At 30.2% G+C, this 17,627-nt stretch overlaps 1 protein-coding gene and 1 non-coding gene across 2 annotated transcripts in view; one reads left to right on the top strand and one right to left on the bottom strand.

Moving 5' to 3' along the window:
- The window catches only part of LOC113375971 (pyruvate dehydrogenase (acetyl-transferring) kinase, mitochondrial-like), a 55,060-nt gene that overhangs the window by 16,076 nt on the left and 21,357 nt on the right, over positions 1-17,627 (top strand). The window contains exon 2 of the mRNA XM_026615909.1: positions 4,162-4,369. Within this exon, the coding sequence (XP_026471694.1) occupies positions 4,162-4,369 (208 nt within the window). The remainder of the gene's footprint in view (positions 1-4,161; positions 4,370-17,627) is intronic.
- Positions 16,403-16,474, bottom strand: Trnaa-cgc. The gene has a single exon. It is a non-coding gene; the product is annotated as a tRNA-Ala (tRNA).

Below are 17,627 nucleotides of genomic sequence, written 5' to 3'. Positions count from 1 at the left end.
TAGTTTTCACAGTATACAGAAATACCCCGTTTAACGCGGAGAATACGTTCCATCAAAGTAGAGCGCAATGCGAAACAGCGTCAAAACGAGGCTATCTTTACATGGAAATATTGGGGTTAGGGGAAGGCGGCTAGGAAATTGGTCCGGTATTAAATTTAAAAAGTATGTTTTTTTTTTACTAAAAATAAAACCAAACATTTATTTCTTAAAGCCCAAATTAGTACCACATTATGATTTCTTGCAAAAATAAAAACAAAATATAGATAACAAAACGAATATTCTTGAATAAAAAACAAATAAAATTCTAAGTCAGTCAGTCATATTTAGCTAGCCTTCCGCATTTTCAGTGTTTTGCCTTTTTGAGACTAAAGCATCTCATGTTGTTTTACTTTTTCTTTTGCATTGTCCTTTTAAAAGTTCTTCATAAACGGATAGAGCATCTCTGACATCTCGCCTTAGTTTCGAGCTTCTCTCAAAATTTGGATAATTTTCGATGAATTGATCCATTATTTCAGTTATGGTAGACAAACTCTTTTTTACAAACATCATCGAAATTTTGCTCTTTCGCTGAATCACTGCCGTCAACATTTTTGTTTTCTTCTTGCTCAGTTAATTCCTTGAGCTCGCCATTAGAAAGACTGCGCTGCTTCTTGAATTATTTCTTCGACATCTTCCTGTTAAAATAAAAGAGCGCTAAACGATACGGCGTTAAACGAGGTATTACTGTAATTGATATAAGTCAAATTGGACCTTTGTATCCCGCCCTGCACTGTGAAAAAAAATGAACTGAAAAAGACAGGAAATCCCGGATAATAATAATGAAAATCAATATTTCATAATATATTTATTTTTGTTCCAAATTTCATTAAATTTGGATTTAGTATACGTGCTCAGATCCTCACACTTGATTTTCAGTGTTTAAATGCCGCCTTTGTGTTGTTACATACAATATGTTGTTTTTGTTTGAATAATGTTACGACTTAATGTATTATTCATATGAAAAAATATGTCTGGGCTCAAGGCCAATGTCAGCGGAAACCGTTTATGAGATACAAGGCGAAACGAAAAATGTAATATCAAACCTAGTATAAATAGACCAATTGAAAAATGAACACTATAAAATGCATTTAACTAGTGGTGCATTGAGTTTATAGAGTAATATGTTAATATGCAGTTATGCACCCATCACAATCTAAGTTCCTATAGTAAAGTGGAAGTAACACTGGTTACTTCCACAAACAATCACAATCAATTACAGCCCTTAAACCAATTAGCATGAGCCATTATATTGACTGAATGTTCATACAGACAGTAGTAAATCTTTTATGTATAATGATAAAAAAAACTAGTTGGTATTGGTATTTTGCCTCGAGGCAAGTTACATGAACTTCCCGATATGTGTAAATAATCGACTTAATCAATTAAAAAATAAATTAATTTATGAGTGATTAGAAGTATTCCGAATGGATTTATTACATAAATTGAGAACGAACGATCACGTTAACTCAATGTATTTTCTAAAAGCAAATTTTCACAAATTAATGATTTTTATAATTGAACCAGTTTCCGTAGGACTTTAATGGTTCAATATATTCATTAAGACCAAGTACTCTATCGTTATACCAAGTAAATCGTCTAATTTTAATTTTAACAAACGTCAAAAAACTACTTATTTTCTCAAACTTTGATGAATTTTTAAAATTAAACTACTTGTCGTAAGGCCGTAATATTTCAGTAAGTTCTATAAAACCATGATATATATATCGCCAGAAAAAGTTCTATAAAAGTCGGCTTAAAGTTTTTTTTCAACAGTTAATTACAAGAAAACGGCTCGGTAAATTTTCACCTAAAACTAATCAGTATCATTCCCAACTACCTTTCGAACTAACCTTTCGAACAGTTTTTAATTTTTAAAATCGATTCGGTAGTATGAGCTTAAATTTGGACGAAAAGTTTAACACTTTTTTCCAAATGACAAAGAAACGGCTTGGCAGATCGAACGGTTTTTGAATTTTCAAAATCGATTCAGAATTGCGGGCCAAAACGTGGACGAAAAATTTTTCAGTTTTCTGCGATTCACAGGGAAACGGCTCGGCCGATCGTAGCGCAAAACTGACAAACGATAGTCCTCATCGAAATACATCGAATGGTTTTTCAAATTTTTGAAATAGGTGCAGCCGATTTACGGCAGAAAATCTGTTCACATACACACACACATACTTTTTCCAAATTTGGTCTCATTCGATTCAGAATGGCTTTTCGAGAAAACATAAAATTAGCGAATCGGATTTTTTGATGAAAACATAAACTTCTCCTTCGGGACGTTAACTAGTGGTGCATGGCATCGTGCCTTAAGGCAGATTTCTGAAACTTTCTGTACCGAAAACTAAAATTCTCTGAAAAAGATTTAAAAAATTTTGAAAACTTTGACAAAAGAATGTTTGAAAATTTTGAAAAAAATGACTTTTTTAATTAATTAGAATTTTTATTATATTTTGAAAATTTTGAATTTTTTTTTTTCAAAGCAATCGCACTGCGTAGCTTTTTTAGATACGAAATATGGAAGCGCGTAAGCGCCGCAACTTACTCTAAAAAATTAAAAATTGGTACCATGGAAATTTAAACAGAGTTTGTACTTATTATTAACATTTCTATAAAATTTCTGATAATTTGGTGTGCATATGTTTAATGATCATTTTTGACCGCAAAATAGCATTTTTTTACTTTATTTATTGGCTCTCCGAAACCGCTGGACCGTCAATACAAGTAAAATGTTTTATGAATCATTCAAATTGAATTACGATTTTTAGCATTTTTTGCCTTGTATCTTTAAATTTGTTATTTAAATTATTCAAATCGGTTGATCCGTGTTCACGAATTCCTCGACGAAAATTTGTATCTGAACACACGCATATGGTAATATATATTATATATATTACATTGTATATGTATACATATATATTATATTATTTTGTGTAACATTTTATGGTTGTTTTGTTTTTTAATTTGAGCATGAAATCAAAATTGACTAAAATTGAGAACTCTATATCCCCATAATTTATTCAAGGTCTTTTATCAGCTTATGCATTCACATTATTTATAATTTATTTCATTACAGTTACTTTAAAAGGATGACGCATATTGTCAGAGCAAATACATAATATATTCGTCTTACAAATATATATATATATATATATATATATATATATATATATATATAGCAATAAAATATAAAAAAAATGTTTTTATTTATAAACAGATTTTTGTTTATTTTCGACGTTTTGGAAATAAGTACGTTCCATCTTCAGGACATCTGTCAAGAAACGCTTTGGTTTATCGCTAATCATCTTGATTAGCGATAAACAAACCAAAAAAATATACTTAAGAAAAAATAATAATTAGTAGATTTTAATAAAATTATAAAAGAGAGGAAATTATATAAGATATAATAAAAATAAAAATAGTAATTAAAGAATGGAGTATATAATGAAATATTGAAATGTAATGAGGCATTGTATTATTGCAGATGAAAAACAATTTGAACAATTGTTTAGTAATTTTAACGCAGTCTAACGGAAATACATAGAAATGTAAACATTTATACTTATTCTTACAATCTTTATAAAATATCTGATAATTTGATGTGCATATCTCTAATGATTATTTTGGACCGGCAAATGATTTTTTTAAATTTTTCTCACTCGATTTCCGAAACCGCTAGACCTGTCTAAATTTAATTTGTTCTTCATACTGTCAATACAAGCCAATTGTTTTTTGAAATATTGAAATTGGGCGTTTCAATATCTTAAATTAAATTACCATTTTTGGCACTTTTTGACTCGTTTCTTCGAAACGGCTGGCCCTGCCCGCATAGACGTGTTGATTCTCAATATAAATCAAATGCTTTTTGAATAATTCAATGCGTATTCCCGTAATAATTGACGAAAATTTGAATCCGCACACACACATAGATCTATTTTTTCTGAAGTATGCCAAAATGTTCAGCAACCTTTGAAACTTAATGATACATAAAATTTTAATATTCGATTTTTTTGCGATTGCCATAACTCATCCCACGGGAAGTTAATAAACAAATCACTGTTTGTATTATAATTTCGATAATTAATCTATTTTCATACTTATCATATTTTATCTTGTTAGGGTTAAGTGCGTGCGAGCGCAAATCCTTTGTTTTTCTGCGCAAGGAATTGCCAGTGCGGCTGGCGAACATAATGAAGGAGATCGCCCTCCTGCCGGAGAGACTGCTGAGTATGCCCAGCGTTGACCTGGTCAGCGCCTGGTATGCCAGGAGCTTCCAAGACGTCATCAAATTTGAAAAGCAGGACATCAACGAAGAAACACTTGACTCGTAAGTTTTAACAAAATGAATTCTTTTATATTTACAGAAATTTATGGACCGATTATGTCGCACAACAGACCAATCTTATGGCAAGGCTATGTTATTAAGAACTTTCCATACTAAATATTGACAAAAGCCATGTGATTGCTGTGCATTCAGGCATTTTTCTCAGGTTGTCAGATAGAAAACCTAACCATAGAAACTGCACAAATGTCAATAAAACGATCTTAGACAACAGGGTCTTTCTGACACAGCTTCATAACATACGAATGACGTTGTAGTTTATGTGTAAAATGCCTGAATGAACATCAAATACATGGCATTTTAACAGTATTCAGTATGATTCAGTGGCATAATGTATGGAAGTTGGAGCGTAACATGGCCTTGCCATAACATTGGTCTGTTGTGCGGCAGAATCGCCCCATTAATTTCTAGTGTTACGTTTTACTTATTACTTACTTATTTACTTACTTATTTTATTTCACTTATCAATATACGCTAAATCAGTGTTTCCCAACGTGGGGCGCACGCCCCATCGGACGGCAATTTGTAAATTCAGGGGGGCAATTTGAAAATTTTGGTGATTTTAATGTAATGTTGTATAGTATCGGTAAAACATTTAACAAAAAAAATGCTTCTTAGATTTAACTCATAGTAAGGTGTCCCGGTTTGGCCGGTACAGTCTTAGTATTCAACCTTGCTTTTCTGGTGCCGGAGTTTGTTTTTTCTGTCGGGTTGACCTGACTTTTAAAAAAGAATAGCTTGAATTTGAATATTTCTCGTTACTTTATAATAAAATTACAACGACCCATTATAATCTGAAAATGATATATGCGATAAACTGCTTATATAAAACTAAACATTATGAAAAATAATGTTGCGCAATGCAAAAATTCTTTAGGTTCGAATAGTCCTTCACTAATTATTTTAAACTTCTATATTCCAATTTATGAAAATTACCAAAAAATTAGGTAAATTAAGTTTCTGACTGCTTGTGCTTTATTTTAAGGTCTGTGACAAGACTCGTCTTGAAATGTGCACAAGAGAAGTGATATTTAATACTAAAGTTAATTGCCAAGCTTTATGCGAACAGAGTTTTATACAAGGCTTTAAACGCGGAATAATCGTAAATATGACATGAGTTTTTTACTCACTGTCAATAACTATGGCTAAAGATGGAATTAATTTGAAACAAACTAATTTTCAATTTATCATTAAATAGTATAAGGTTGGCAACTAAGTGCAGTTTTTACTCTTAGATTGCTTCAAATGATTCTTTGGGTTTGTTGAAGTAGTCTACATGTAAAACACTTTTTTTTATTGTATAGTGAGAAATTTAGCTGTAGATTAGTAAAAATACTTTTTTGATCGGTTATGTAGTTGTCGTTTAGCGTTTGTTGAAAGATGGAATATCAAAACAAACATTTTAGTCAAATTTTGCATTTTTATTTCTGCAAAGGGTAAAACGATCCTCCCGAAGAATAGATGCTGTTTATGGTGTCGAAGCCTTAAAAAAAACAACATGTTAAAATTGATTTTGAAAATGTCATTCTGGTGACTTTCCACTCAATGCTGCTCTGATCGTCCAGTTACCTAATTAAAGCAATAATCGATTCGGCTAATAGAAAAAATTTGGTTATGTTTAAAAATTATTGGGGGTGGGTTGAAATTTTTCTCCACATCCACCAAATATTCCTGACTACAAACCATCTGTTTAAAACCCTTGAATTAAAAAAAAATCATGATGGTGTCAAATTATACATAATTCAGTTTTTGCTAATAGAAACTAGAAGTTTTATAAACTTGGGATAATGATCCTTCTTGGAAAATTACAAAAGGTCATCGATCAAAATGGTATACAGAGCAAAGTTATTTAATTCCACGCAAAAATTGTCCTTGATTTTCTAAAAAAAGATGCGCACTTACTTAGTTGCCAACCTACTAACTAAAAAAGATTTAACAAAAAATATATATTAAATATAGATATATTTTCGTTCCGAGTTAACAAAATGTCAACTAGCTAAGTAGATTCATTAAGAAATGGCTTTATGGAGAACCAAATGTAATCATATGTACAAAAATTTGCTATAATTTATTGACAAAAAGAAAAAGCTTAGTAAGTTACAACCTAATATAAAATCTTTATTTTAGCTTAAGTATTGCATTAAATAAATTTTGAAAAAACAGACCATAAATAGGAATGCTAAAATTAAACACCAATTTCATTGTTAAGTCTCTATATTTCCGCTCAAAGAATCAATAAAGTATCTCGTCATTCACATAGACAGGAAACTGAACTGGAAAATATACATAAAGAACAAAAGACAACAGATAGATCTAATTTTCTAAAATTATTATTGGTTCTTAAACAGAAAATCCGAATTATCAACATACAACAAATTACTTATATATAAGGCGGTGATGAAACCCGTGTGGACCTACGGTTTTCAACTTTGGGGTACTGCTAAAAAGAACAATTTAAGCATAATACAACGTGCGGCAAATATCAAACGCTCTTCGCTACACGTCAACATGAATCCTCCACAAAGACATACCTACAATTCAAGAACATAATCAATGGTTGCCATTAATTATAAGAGCAGAATAGACGTCCATTCTAACCAACTAGCATGCCGTTTATACTAGGAAAGCCAGCCGACCAGACTTAAAAGAAAAACATTTGGGGACCTAATATAGTTTAATTAACTATAATACTTTCATTTAACTACATTTTATTGTTTTTTCCTTTTGTTTTTAGTTTTTTTTATTATATTAGCTCTAGTAGATACGCCACTGGGGGGGGTGGGGTATTTACAAATTTGTAAACAACTTGTCATCATTCTCTGCTTAATGTAATTATATATACAGATTGCAGAATAAAATTATAATTAAAAAAAAACGTCTCTAAATCCAGTACTTTAATGTGTGAAACATAAAAGTTGTAAGTCAAGAATTGTTTCCTCTAATGCTTTTTTAGCGATTTGTGAAAATTGCATTGTATTTTTTTGGAAATAGTAACATTCTAGAGAGAATGATCAGTTTGCAATAGATTCAGGTCATTGAACCAACTTATTTTCAACTGCGCATTGCGTATATGACAAAAATATTGTCATGTATAATTCATAAGCGAAATATCTAAGAAACTAGCAATGGTTGAGTTAACGTAGTTAAGTTATAGTAATCACAATAAAATCGATTTTTCTCTCTCTTTTATTAATAATCATCAGAACATAAATAACTTCTATAAATTATTTTGATTTACATTATTGACATATAATTATGTATAGTATTTACCACAGTGGGTAATTACTATTAGATACAACGCATTCGATCAAGTTAATAGGCCATAATTTTTTAAGTCTTTTAAATTTGGGCGCAAGAAGCAGCGAAGCAACAAGTGGATTGGAAAAATCGCTTATGAAAATTTTTATATATTTTTACGTTTTAAGGTTTTCTGAACATTTTGGAATCCCCTACAAAAACTAGTGGTATATGGCATCGTGCCTTAAGGCAAATTGCTGGAACTTCCCGTACTGTAACGAAATGTTCGAGGAATATTAAATGTTTTCAAATAGTTTATTATAAATACAGCAAATAATTGCAAAGAAACTGAAATGCTAAGTTGAAATTATTGTTTAAAGTATATTAGAACTTTAGTCATAATTGAAATTAAAATCTGAATTATTTTCGATATACAAAAAAAATTTAATAAAATAAATTGAAAAAAAAATTTCCGAATTTTTTTTTCCAAAAGCAATTATTTTGTTAAAACAAGCAGAAAGTTCTTTGGATCATTCAAATCGGACGCTTAGTTCTTTCAAAAACTGCCATATTTTGCTCTATATCTTCGAAATGGCTGGACCTGTTTTTGCCAAAAACTAATCACCTCTTCTCACAATCATTACGAATTGAATGTTTTTTAGATACGCCGTTTTCTCAAAAACTCGATTTATATCTTCTGCACTCTTTGCTTTGTATCTCCGTAACGGCTGGACCTGCGTTTGCCAAAAACTAATCAGCACATCTCCGTATCAATAGGAATCGAATGTTTTTTGAACCTTTGGTTGATCTGTGCACCAGAAAACGTGGACGAAAAATTGTATTGTATTGTATTGTAACATACACACACACATACATCCATTTTTTCTGAGGTATGCCTAAATGTTCAGAAACCTTCAAAACGTGAAGAAATGTAAAAATTTTCAATTTCGATTTTTGGACGATTACAATAACTTACCATACGGAAAGTTAAAAAATTGATTATGTGTGTGTGTACGTGTGTGTGTGTGTGTTGCATGTATGTGCGGATACAATTTGTCGTTGACGATTTCGAGAACACGGTTGAACAGATTTGAATGATTAAGAAAGCATTCGATTCTTATTGATGCAGCATTATTAGTTTTTTTGATCAAGGCAGGTCTAGCTTTTTCAGAGATACGGATTGAGGCAAATTTGTTATTTTTGAAATTTTAAACATGACAGATTGACTTATCACATGGTACTATTATGTTATTATTAAAAAAAGTGTCAAGAAAAACAAACTATTAACAAATTTGAACTTCTGACGTGACGCAAGCATCATGGATGATCTTCGACGTCAATTTGTCGAAGATTTATCAAACCACTTAGCACTTTTACAGTTCTATAATATTTGCTAAGTCCTGGTTACATCTATTAATTAGAGCTTTATAATAAATCTAACGTTTGCTGACAATTAACCTTTTAAGTTAATTAGAATACTAACGCGAGTAACAATATACAAAGCTAATACATGATGCACATTACTTAAAAACTATAAATGATTAACAACATATAATTAATATTAAGCGAGAACGCGTTAGTTTCAATAATGAACTAGCTGTAAGTGGAATTCTGTCTTAAGGCAATTAAGGCATCGTGTCTTAAGGCAAATTGCTGGAACTTCCCGTACCAAAATTTTTTTAACGATTAACATTTTTAAAAAATTTTACTTCGAAAAAATAAGATTGTTGAGAAACTATAAATTGGACAAATAATTACTTTTTTTGAAAAAAAAATTTAATTTTTACTTTTTTAATTTTTTTTTTTTGAAAAAAAATGATTTTTTATTTTGACATATTTCGGAAGATCTAAACTTTTTTTCAAAGCAATCGTACTGCCTTAACTGCAAGAAGACAAAATATAAAGCGCGTAAGCGCCGCGTCGCTATCTAACGGATAAACATTGGTACGGAACCCATAGCAATGTAAACAAAATTTATACTTATTGTTAAAATCTCTATAAAATATCTGATAATTTGATGTGCATATGTCTAATGATCATTTTTGACCGCCAAATGGCATTTTTGTTTACTTTTTTCGTTAGATCTCCGAAACCGCTAGACCTGCCCGTATGAAAATTTGATCAATTCTTCATCTTGTCAATACAAGTAAAATGTTTTTTGAATTATTAAAATCGGACGCTCCGTTCTCTTAAAAACTGAGGTACCGTTTTTAGCACTTTTTGCCCCATGTCTTCGGAACGACTAGACCTGTCTCCGCCAAAAACTAATCAGCACGTCTTCTTATCAATAAGAATCGAATGTTTTTTGAATTATTCAAATTGCTTCATCCGTGTTCCCGAAATCGTCGACGAAAATTTGTATCCGCACACACATACATACACGCACACACACACACACACACACACACACACACACACACACACACACACATACATCCATTTTTTCTAAGGTATGCCAAAATATTTAGAAACCTCTGAAACGTAAAGATATATAAAAATTTTCATTTTCGATTTTTTTGCGATTACTATAACTTACCCTACGGGAAGTTAAAAAGAAAATGTACATTGTTAATGCGAAAATGAATTTTATTTCTAAAATAAACCACCATTTTTAGTGATTTTCATCTTAGTTTTCATTCGATTATCAATATATGTCATCAATTCTTATTAAGAAATATAATTAACAATCTTTTGTGTTTATCCTAATTTTCAAGCGCATAACTTCAAAGCCGGGAATCTGTTATAACTTTCATTCAATCGCTAATCAACTGATATTATAAAAAATAGTTACTTTGAACCATTCCTTATCTATGCTTTAACGTTCAACTTTCGAAAAATGATTTTGAATTATATGAAAGTTGCAAACCTTTATTCGAACCATATGAAGCAAGGCGTTCTTTCTGTTGTACCATAAATATATATTATATAAGACCATAAGTATATCATAAATATATATCATACAAGAAAAACATTTTTTATTTATTTAAACGAATGATCAACTGCTGAAACGTTATAAACGAAAATACTACGAGGCAGATTATTCAGTAGTGTTTATTGCTATAGTTATGTATATAGGTTGCCATTAATACATATTTATATGATTTAATAAAAAAAAACTAGAACTTGTTTATAACAATAGTTGTTTATAAAGTCAGTTATATCGCTCTTTTAATAATAAAAATTACTTCTTTTCAATTTGTGGATTTTAAAATTGCGAAATTTGCTCTTGCAACCCCTGTAGTTATTTCTATCACCACCACCATCCTCATTATCACCATCTTCATCTCCGTTATCATATCTACGACCACCAACTTGTCCGCCTCGAAAGCCACCTTTTCCTCCTCGGCTTTCGCGACTCATTCCACCACTCTCACCATTATCACCCCAATCATCACCCGGAATTATCATTTTGATAGCCATTCTAGGAATAATAATTATCTTGATATTCACCAAATTTATTACCAATATTTTTCGATTTTGTGTAGACTTCTTTAGAATTAGTTATATTATCTCGTCTTCTGTAACTATTGAAACCACTACTTGTTGAACTTTGGTCTTGATCTTGGTCATTATCTTCATTTCCATAATTTTGTTTGGACCAATCATTGTAATTCGCTGTTGGTTTAATAAAACTTCGTGCAAGCCCTTTTGCCAACGGCGTCATCCAACGTAATTAATCCAACGAAATTAAATCAATCCATCTCACATAATAAATATAAAAAACGAATAATCAAAGTCATCGGCGTAATGCAGTTGCAAATAAGATGTTATTAATATCGGAAAATGATAATTTATATAATTATTAATTTTAGAAGTTGATAAAAAAAAAATTTCTTGAATTTCACAGCATTCTAGATAATTTCATCGCCTTTCGTGCTAATTATCAAGAAGCAGGACTAGTTTTATGTTCTGTATATGCATTTCAGGAGCTTTTATAAAAGGTGTACTGGAAAAATAAGTTTTCTTTCTTGGCTATCCCGAATTTCACACCTCATTTTGTCTATCGTTTGGTAAAGAAGTCCAAATCTGCAGTTTTTGAAATCCTTTACCTGAAAAATTGAGTCCTAGTTACACATCTATTGATTAGAGATTCGTAATAAATCTAACGTTTGCTGACAATTAACCTTTTAAGATAATTAGAATAGTAACGAAGGGAACAATATACTCGTACGAAGTTAAGAAGATGAAAACTATTAATAATTGACGTATAATTAATATTAACCTAGAACGTGTTAGTTTCATATAATAAAAATAGCAAATATTCATTCTTAATGTGAATATAAGTTTCTAAGATAGACCATCACTTTTAGTAATAGAATATTGTTTTGTTTCGAATCATATTCATTGTTAGGAATGATTTCAAATGCACATAATGATACCTTTTTTAAGCAAATATATTGACATTAGAATGACTTTGGCTTTAAGACTGAATTTATATCAAATTTTGAAAAGCTGAACCCTATATAGTGAACTTTGTCTTTATTACCTTCCGGTTGACCATGTTCTGAGAAGTTTCAGCAACAAGTTAGATATATTAGATAGCACAAAGAAGTGCTCCACTATGTGTGAAAGTCAGGCCAAGAGTTCCACTAAGATACACTTCTTGCTCGTTCTTAAAGAAACCTAATAATTACACACGATAAAAAACTGAAACGTACACATATTCCGATATATAAATCGGCATGTACCGAAAATTAACTTATATCTAAAAAGGCCTCTGCCAAAATTTTTAATTTTGAAATTATTATTTGAGTTATTTATATTAATCGATTTTACTAAAACATCGCAAATATAATATGCATACATACTAATTATTTATTTATTAATTTATTTATAAATATGTTACAAATATCGTACTAAACTAGCTTATTATCAGTGAATGCTTTAAACTCATCGAAAACTCTTTAATAATAATCGAATGTTTTATGATTAGATAATGGTTTCATTTTTCAAAAAAATATTTTATAAATCAATTATATAAATATTTTTATGAATTAATGAGCTTTATTAGCTTTTCTCTAACTTTTTGATAACTGACTGCCATATCCCTTATAAACCAGGCGGGCGAATCGTTTGGTAAATTCAATGGTAAATCAGACTCGGTTCAGAAAATTTGTGAATACAATTATATTATATAACATATAATTTTATATATGAACGTTTATAGAATGGATTTAACTTTTTAGATTTGTCTCGTCGCTGTAGAATTTTGTAACGACATTTTTAAATGTTTGTCAATTTGGCGACATAAATCATCAATTCTAGCATAGAAATTATTTGGATGAAATTTCAAATATTTCTAAATTATCTCCAGCATTATTGTTTTTGGATATTTCCAAAAATTTCAATACTTCCGAAAATATTCAATATAAATATTTTGATGCTGTCTAATTTTTTAATAATTTAGCACCATTAACAAATAGTGGTCAATAAAATAGATTATTGTTTGTGTAAGTTTAAAATAATTAAAAAAAAAATCTAAATTAAATGAATTTCCAAAATTAGAAACGAATGAAACTAAATATCTATCTAATTACCATGAATTATTATATAATAAATTTGATATGAATAAACAATAATAATTTTGACATATGACTTACTTATTATTAGTTTCATCATGAGATGAATATTACTCATTTATCTAATAAAATAGTTCTTCAATCCATGATCTTGTTTGATTAGCGAAATCAAGCGAAGTCAATTTTGTAACTTAAATAATTTTTATAAAAAGAAAGTGAGAAATTTTGAAAAATAAAATTATGATCTGAACTTATGTTATAAAAAATTAAATATGCATTGTCACTTGTTTGCGAGTACGAATTCATGGCATACGTAAATTTAGTTGAATCTGAACCCGAATAACAAAAATCCGATTCGCTTATTTTATGTTTTCTCGACGTTTCGACCCATTCTGAATCGAGGGAGACCAAATTTGGAAAAAGAATGTGCGTGTGTATGTGAACAGATTTTTTGCGGAAAATTGACATTTTCTCAAAAACGGCTGAACCGTTTTAAAAATTTAAAAGCCATTCGATCTCGATGAGGACTGTTGTGTTTATCAATTTTGCGCGACGATCAGCTAAGCCGTTTCTTTGTAAGTAGTAAAAAAGTGAAAGAATTGTCGTCCACGTTTTAGCCCGCGATTCTGAATCGATTTTGAAAATTCAAAAACCGTTTGAAAGATATTGGTTGTGAATCGTGCTGATTAGTTTTTTTGGTAAAGATCGGTCGTTTCTTGTAATAAAGTGTTAAATATGATTTTTTTGATGGTAGATACCACAGTCTTATAGATCACACTAAAATATTACGGCCCCTACGACAAGTCGTTCAATTTTAAAAATTCGTCAAAGTTTGCAAAAATTAGTATCGCTTTTTTTGCCTTTGTCAAAATTAGACTTTCCATCGACGTTTACTCAAAAACGGATGAGTCGATCTTAAAATTTTAAAAACCGTTCAATGAAACTTGATAAGCACTCGCGTCAATTAGATTTTTGATACGATCGGCTGAGCCGTTTTCCCGTAATTAGCAGAAAAGTGAAAAAATTTCCGTCTACGTTTTAGCCAAAAATTCTGAATCGATTTTAAAGATTCAAAAACTATTCGAAAAATATTATTTGAGAATCGTGCTCATTAGCTTTGGACAAAGATCGGCCGAGCCGTTTCTTTGTAATTAATTGTTGAATTTTTTTAATAAAATTTTTAATGTTGATAGATATCATGGTCCTGAACAACATACGAAAATTTTGCGTTTCTACGGCAAGTAGTTTAATTTTAAAAATTCATCAAAATTTGAAAAAATATTAGTCTTTGTGTCAGAATTGCTTTTGTGATATGATGAGCCAAACATTGTCATTTCATTTAAAATAATAAGCTACAATTTTAGGGCATACAAGCACGTGTCTGTGCAATATAATTAATACATTTACAGATAATTTACATGTGTTTGAGAAAATTCGATTGGGATTCACATTGTTAGCATTTAATTGAAAGCGAAAACTTGAAAATGTTATCTAAATATCCAAATCTCAATTTCGGTTGTTTAAGTCAATCATTACACATTTCAGGAAGCTCGTGCAACTTGCCTTAAGGCTAAATGCCACTTTCAACTAGTTATGTGTTGTATATCACGTATTTTACTGTGATAATCCGGTTCGGTTATTGCTTTGATTACTGTTAGGATGGCTAGAGTATTTTCATCTTCGAGTGAAAAGTGTCTAGAATAAAATTTTGCAAACAAATTTTGACACTGCTGTTTTTTGAGGCTTTGGTTCCATTAATAGTACGTAATTTTTTGCAGGTTTAAGATGGGTAATTTTGCTGTAATAATGAAAACAAAATATGACGAAAATATTTTTTTCGTGGCCATGTAAGAGTGGAAGTCGCTTTTACTCAGTTGCCCACCAATATAAATTGATTTTGTGGAAATCCATGATGATTTTTAGATAATATATCATTTGAATATTTATTATTTTGAATAATATACCAGTAACTGTTTAAAACTTTGGCAAAAGTATTTAATAAAGAAACTGCCCTCTAGTTATTAATAATATCGATGGACACGTTTTATGAAGATGTTTTAGATGGTTTTGATGCACACTCTCTCTCATAGATGAAAATGAATTATTAAGAGACAAAATTGCATTATATAATGAATTCGGAATTATATACGATATATAAATCTAAAATCGGTATAATTTTATTAATTATCAGTCCATATAAATACTAACACATTTAAATGATATGAAAGGAGCTATTTAATGTTCAAAATAATAATTTGGAGCATCTGAGATTTGAAGGCTTCACTGTCCTCATGAGAAGTAAACACTCTACCTCTAATTGTAAGTTTATTAACTTCCCGTAGGGTAAGTTATTGTAATGGGCCGAAAATCGAAATTAAAAATTTTTACATTTCTCGACGTTTTGAAGGTTTCTGAACATTTTGGCATACCTCAGAAAAAATGGAGGTGTGTGTATGTATGTATGTATGGATACAAATTTCCAGTCACGTTTTCGAGCGCACGGATCAACCGATTTGAATTGTTCCAAAAACATTTGATTTCTATTGATAGGGATTTGAGCTGATTAGTTTTTGCAAAAGCAGGTCCAGCCGTTACGGAGATAAAGAGCAAAGTGTGCAGAAAATAGAAATCGAGTTTTTGAGAGAACGTAACATCCGATTTGAATGATCTAAAAAACATTCAATTAGTAATGATTGGGAGAAGTGTTTATTAGTTTTTGGCAACGGCAGGCCCAGCCATTTCAAAGATACGGAGCTAAATGTGTAAAAAATGGCAGTTTTTGAGAGAACTGAACGTCCGATTTAAATGATTCAAAGAACTTTCTGCTTGTCTTAACAAAATAATTGATTTTGTAAAAAAAAAATTGTTTCAACTTTTTTTTTGAAAAAAAAAATTTTTGTATATCGAAAATAATTCAGATTTTATTTTTAATTCTGACTATAGTTTTGATATACTTTAAACAAATAATTTCAACTTTGCAATTCAGTTTATATAATTCTTATAAATATTAGACAATGTTACAATAATAATAATAATCTAGTTGAAAACATTCAGTATTCCTCGAACATTTTGTTACGGTACGGGAAGTCCAGCAATTTGCCTTAAGGCACGACGCCATACACCCACCCCACTAGTTTTTGCATTAAAATTTTAAAAACATTCAAAATTATTTATGATATTAATATTTAGATATTAAAATTAAAATACAGTTTATTCATTTATCTATAATCTTTAAGATATTTAAATATGTATAAAAACGTTTTGGAGGAGCTGGGATTTGAACCCAGGACTTCCCGCATGCGAAGCGGACACTCTACCCCTGAGTTACACCCCCGTAGTAATAAACTATTATTTTCGCATTTATATTTTCAAAATGTGTCAAAAAATGAATGCAATGCTGTTGCGATTATATGTTTGACATATACACAGTTTTGTTCATGAAATAAAAGATCATTCGAAATACAAATTCGAAACAAAAAAATATTCAAAAAAGATTAATTAACTTTATGTTTAAATTAAATACAAAATTATGTTTGAAAAGAAATATTGATATCCAATAATTAAAATGACGTTCAACCTCTGAATAACATACAAACTTCAAACTAAAACGGCCGTGTGAAGCGCCGAAAATTATATTCTGCAATTCCAGAATGGAATCGACCCCTCGAACAAAATCAATGAAAGATGAATCAGTACTGGATTCGGGATTTAGCTCAAATGACGGCCAAGGGCGAATTGGCCGTCATACAAATTCAACACAAATGAGCGCACTTTTAGCTATGGATCACTTGCACGAACTCGAAAGTATCTCAAAAGATGAAGGCCGAATGAAAAAGATGAAAATCCCCGAACCCAAAGCGAAAATGAACATTAATAAACCAGAGGTAGAGGAAAGCAAAAACGATGAGGAGACACCGGTCCGAATTAAAACAGCTATTAGAAATCCCATTACAGGGGAAATGAATTATTTTTAATTGACAATCATAAATTTACAGTGATTATTTTTTCTAATTATGTGAAATAATCATTTATAAAACAATTTTCTAACAGAACTAAATGTTTTTTATTTGTTTAGCTAATTTATCTTATTAATATTTCAAGTAAGATAAGATAAGATAATATTCTTAATAATACAAGTAACTTATATCAGCTACCTGTCAATTTAAGTTTTTTCAAAATTGGTTCAGCCAATTTTAAAGATTTTTCGGATCAAACAGACAGGCAAACAAAAAATATTAAAAATGTTATTTTGGCAAAACAGCAAAAGACGGCAAATCAGTTTTTAAGAGAACGGAGCGTTCAATTTGAATGGTTCAATATAAACATTTCACATGTATTGACGAAATGATTGAATTTTTGGGAAAGTAGGTCCAGCGGTTTCGGAAATTAAAAAAATATGCCATCTGGCAATCAAAAATGATCATTTGACACATGCACATCAAATTATCAGATATCTTATAGAGATTTTAGTGATAAATTTGATTAAG

Source organism: Ctenocephalides felis, unplaced genomic scaffold, assembly GCF_003426905.1.
Source record: "Ctenocephalides felis isolate EL2017-DRISC unplaced genomic scaffold, ASM342690v1 CF-g0.4_SCAFFOLD_01886, whole genome shotgun sequence".
Taxonomy (NCBI): domain Eukaryota; kingdom Metazoa; phylum Arthropoda; class Insecta; order Siphonaptera; family Pulicidae; genus Ctenocephalides; species Ctenocephalides felis.
This window is presented reverse-complemented; position numbering and strand designations above follow the sequence as displayed.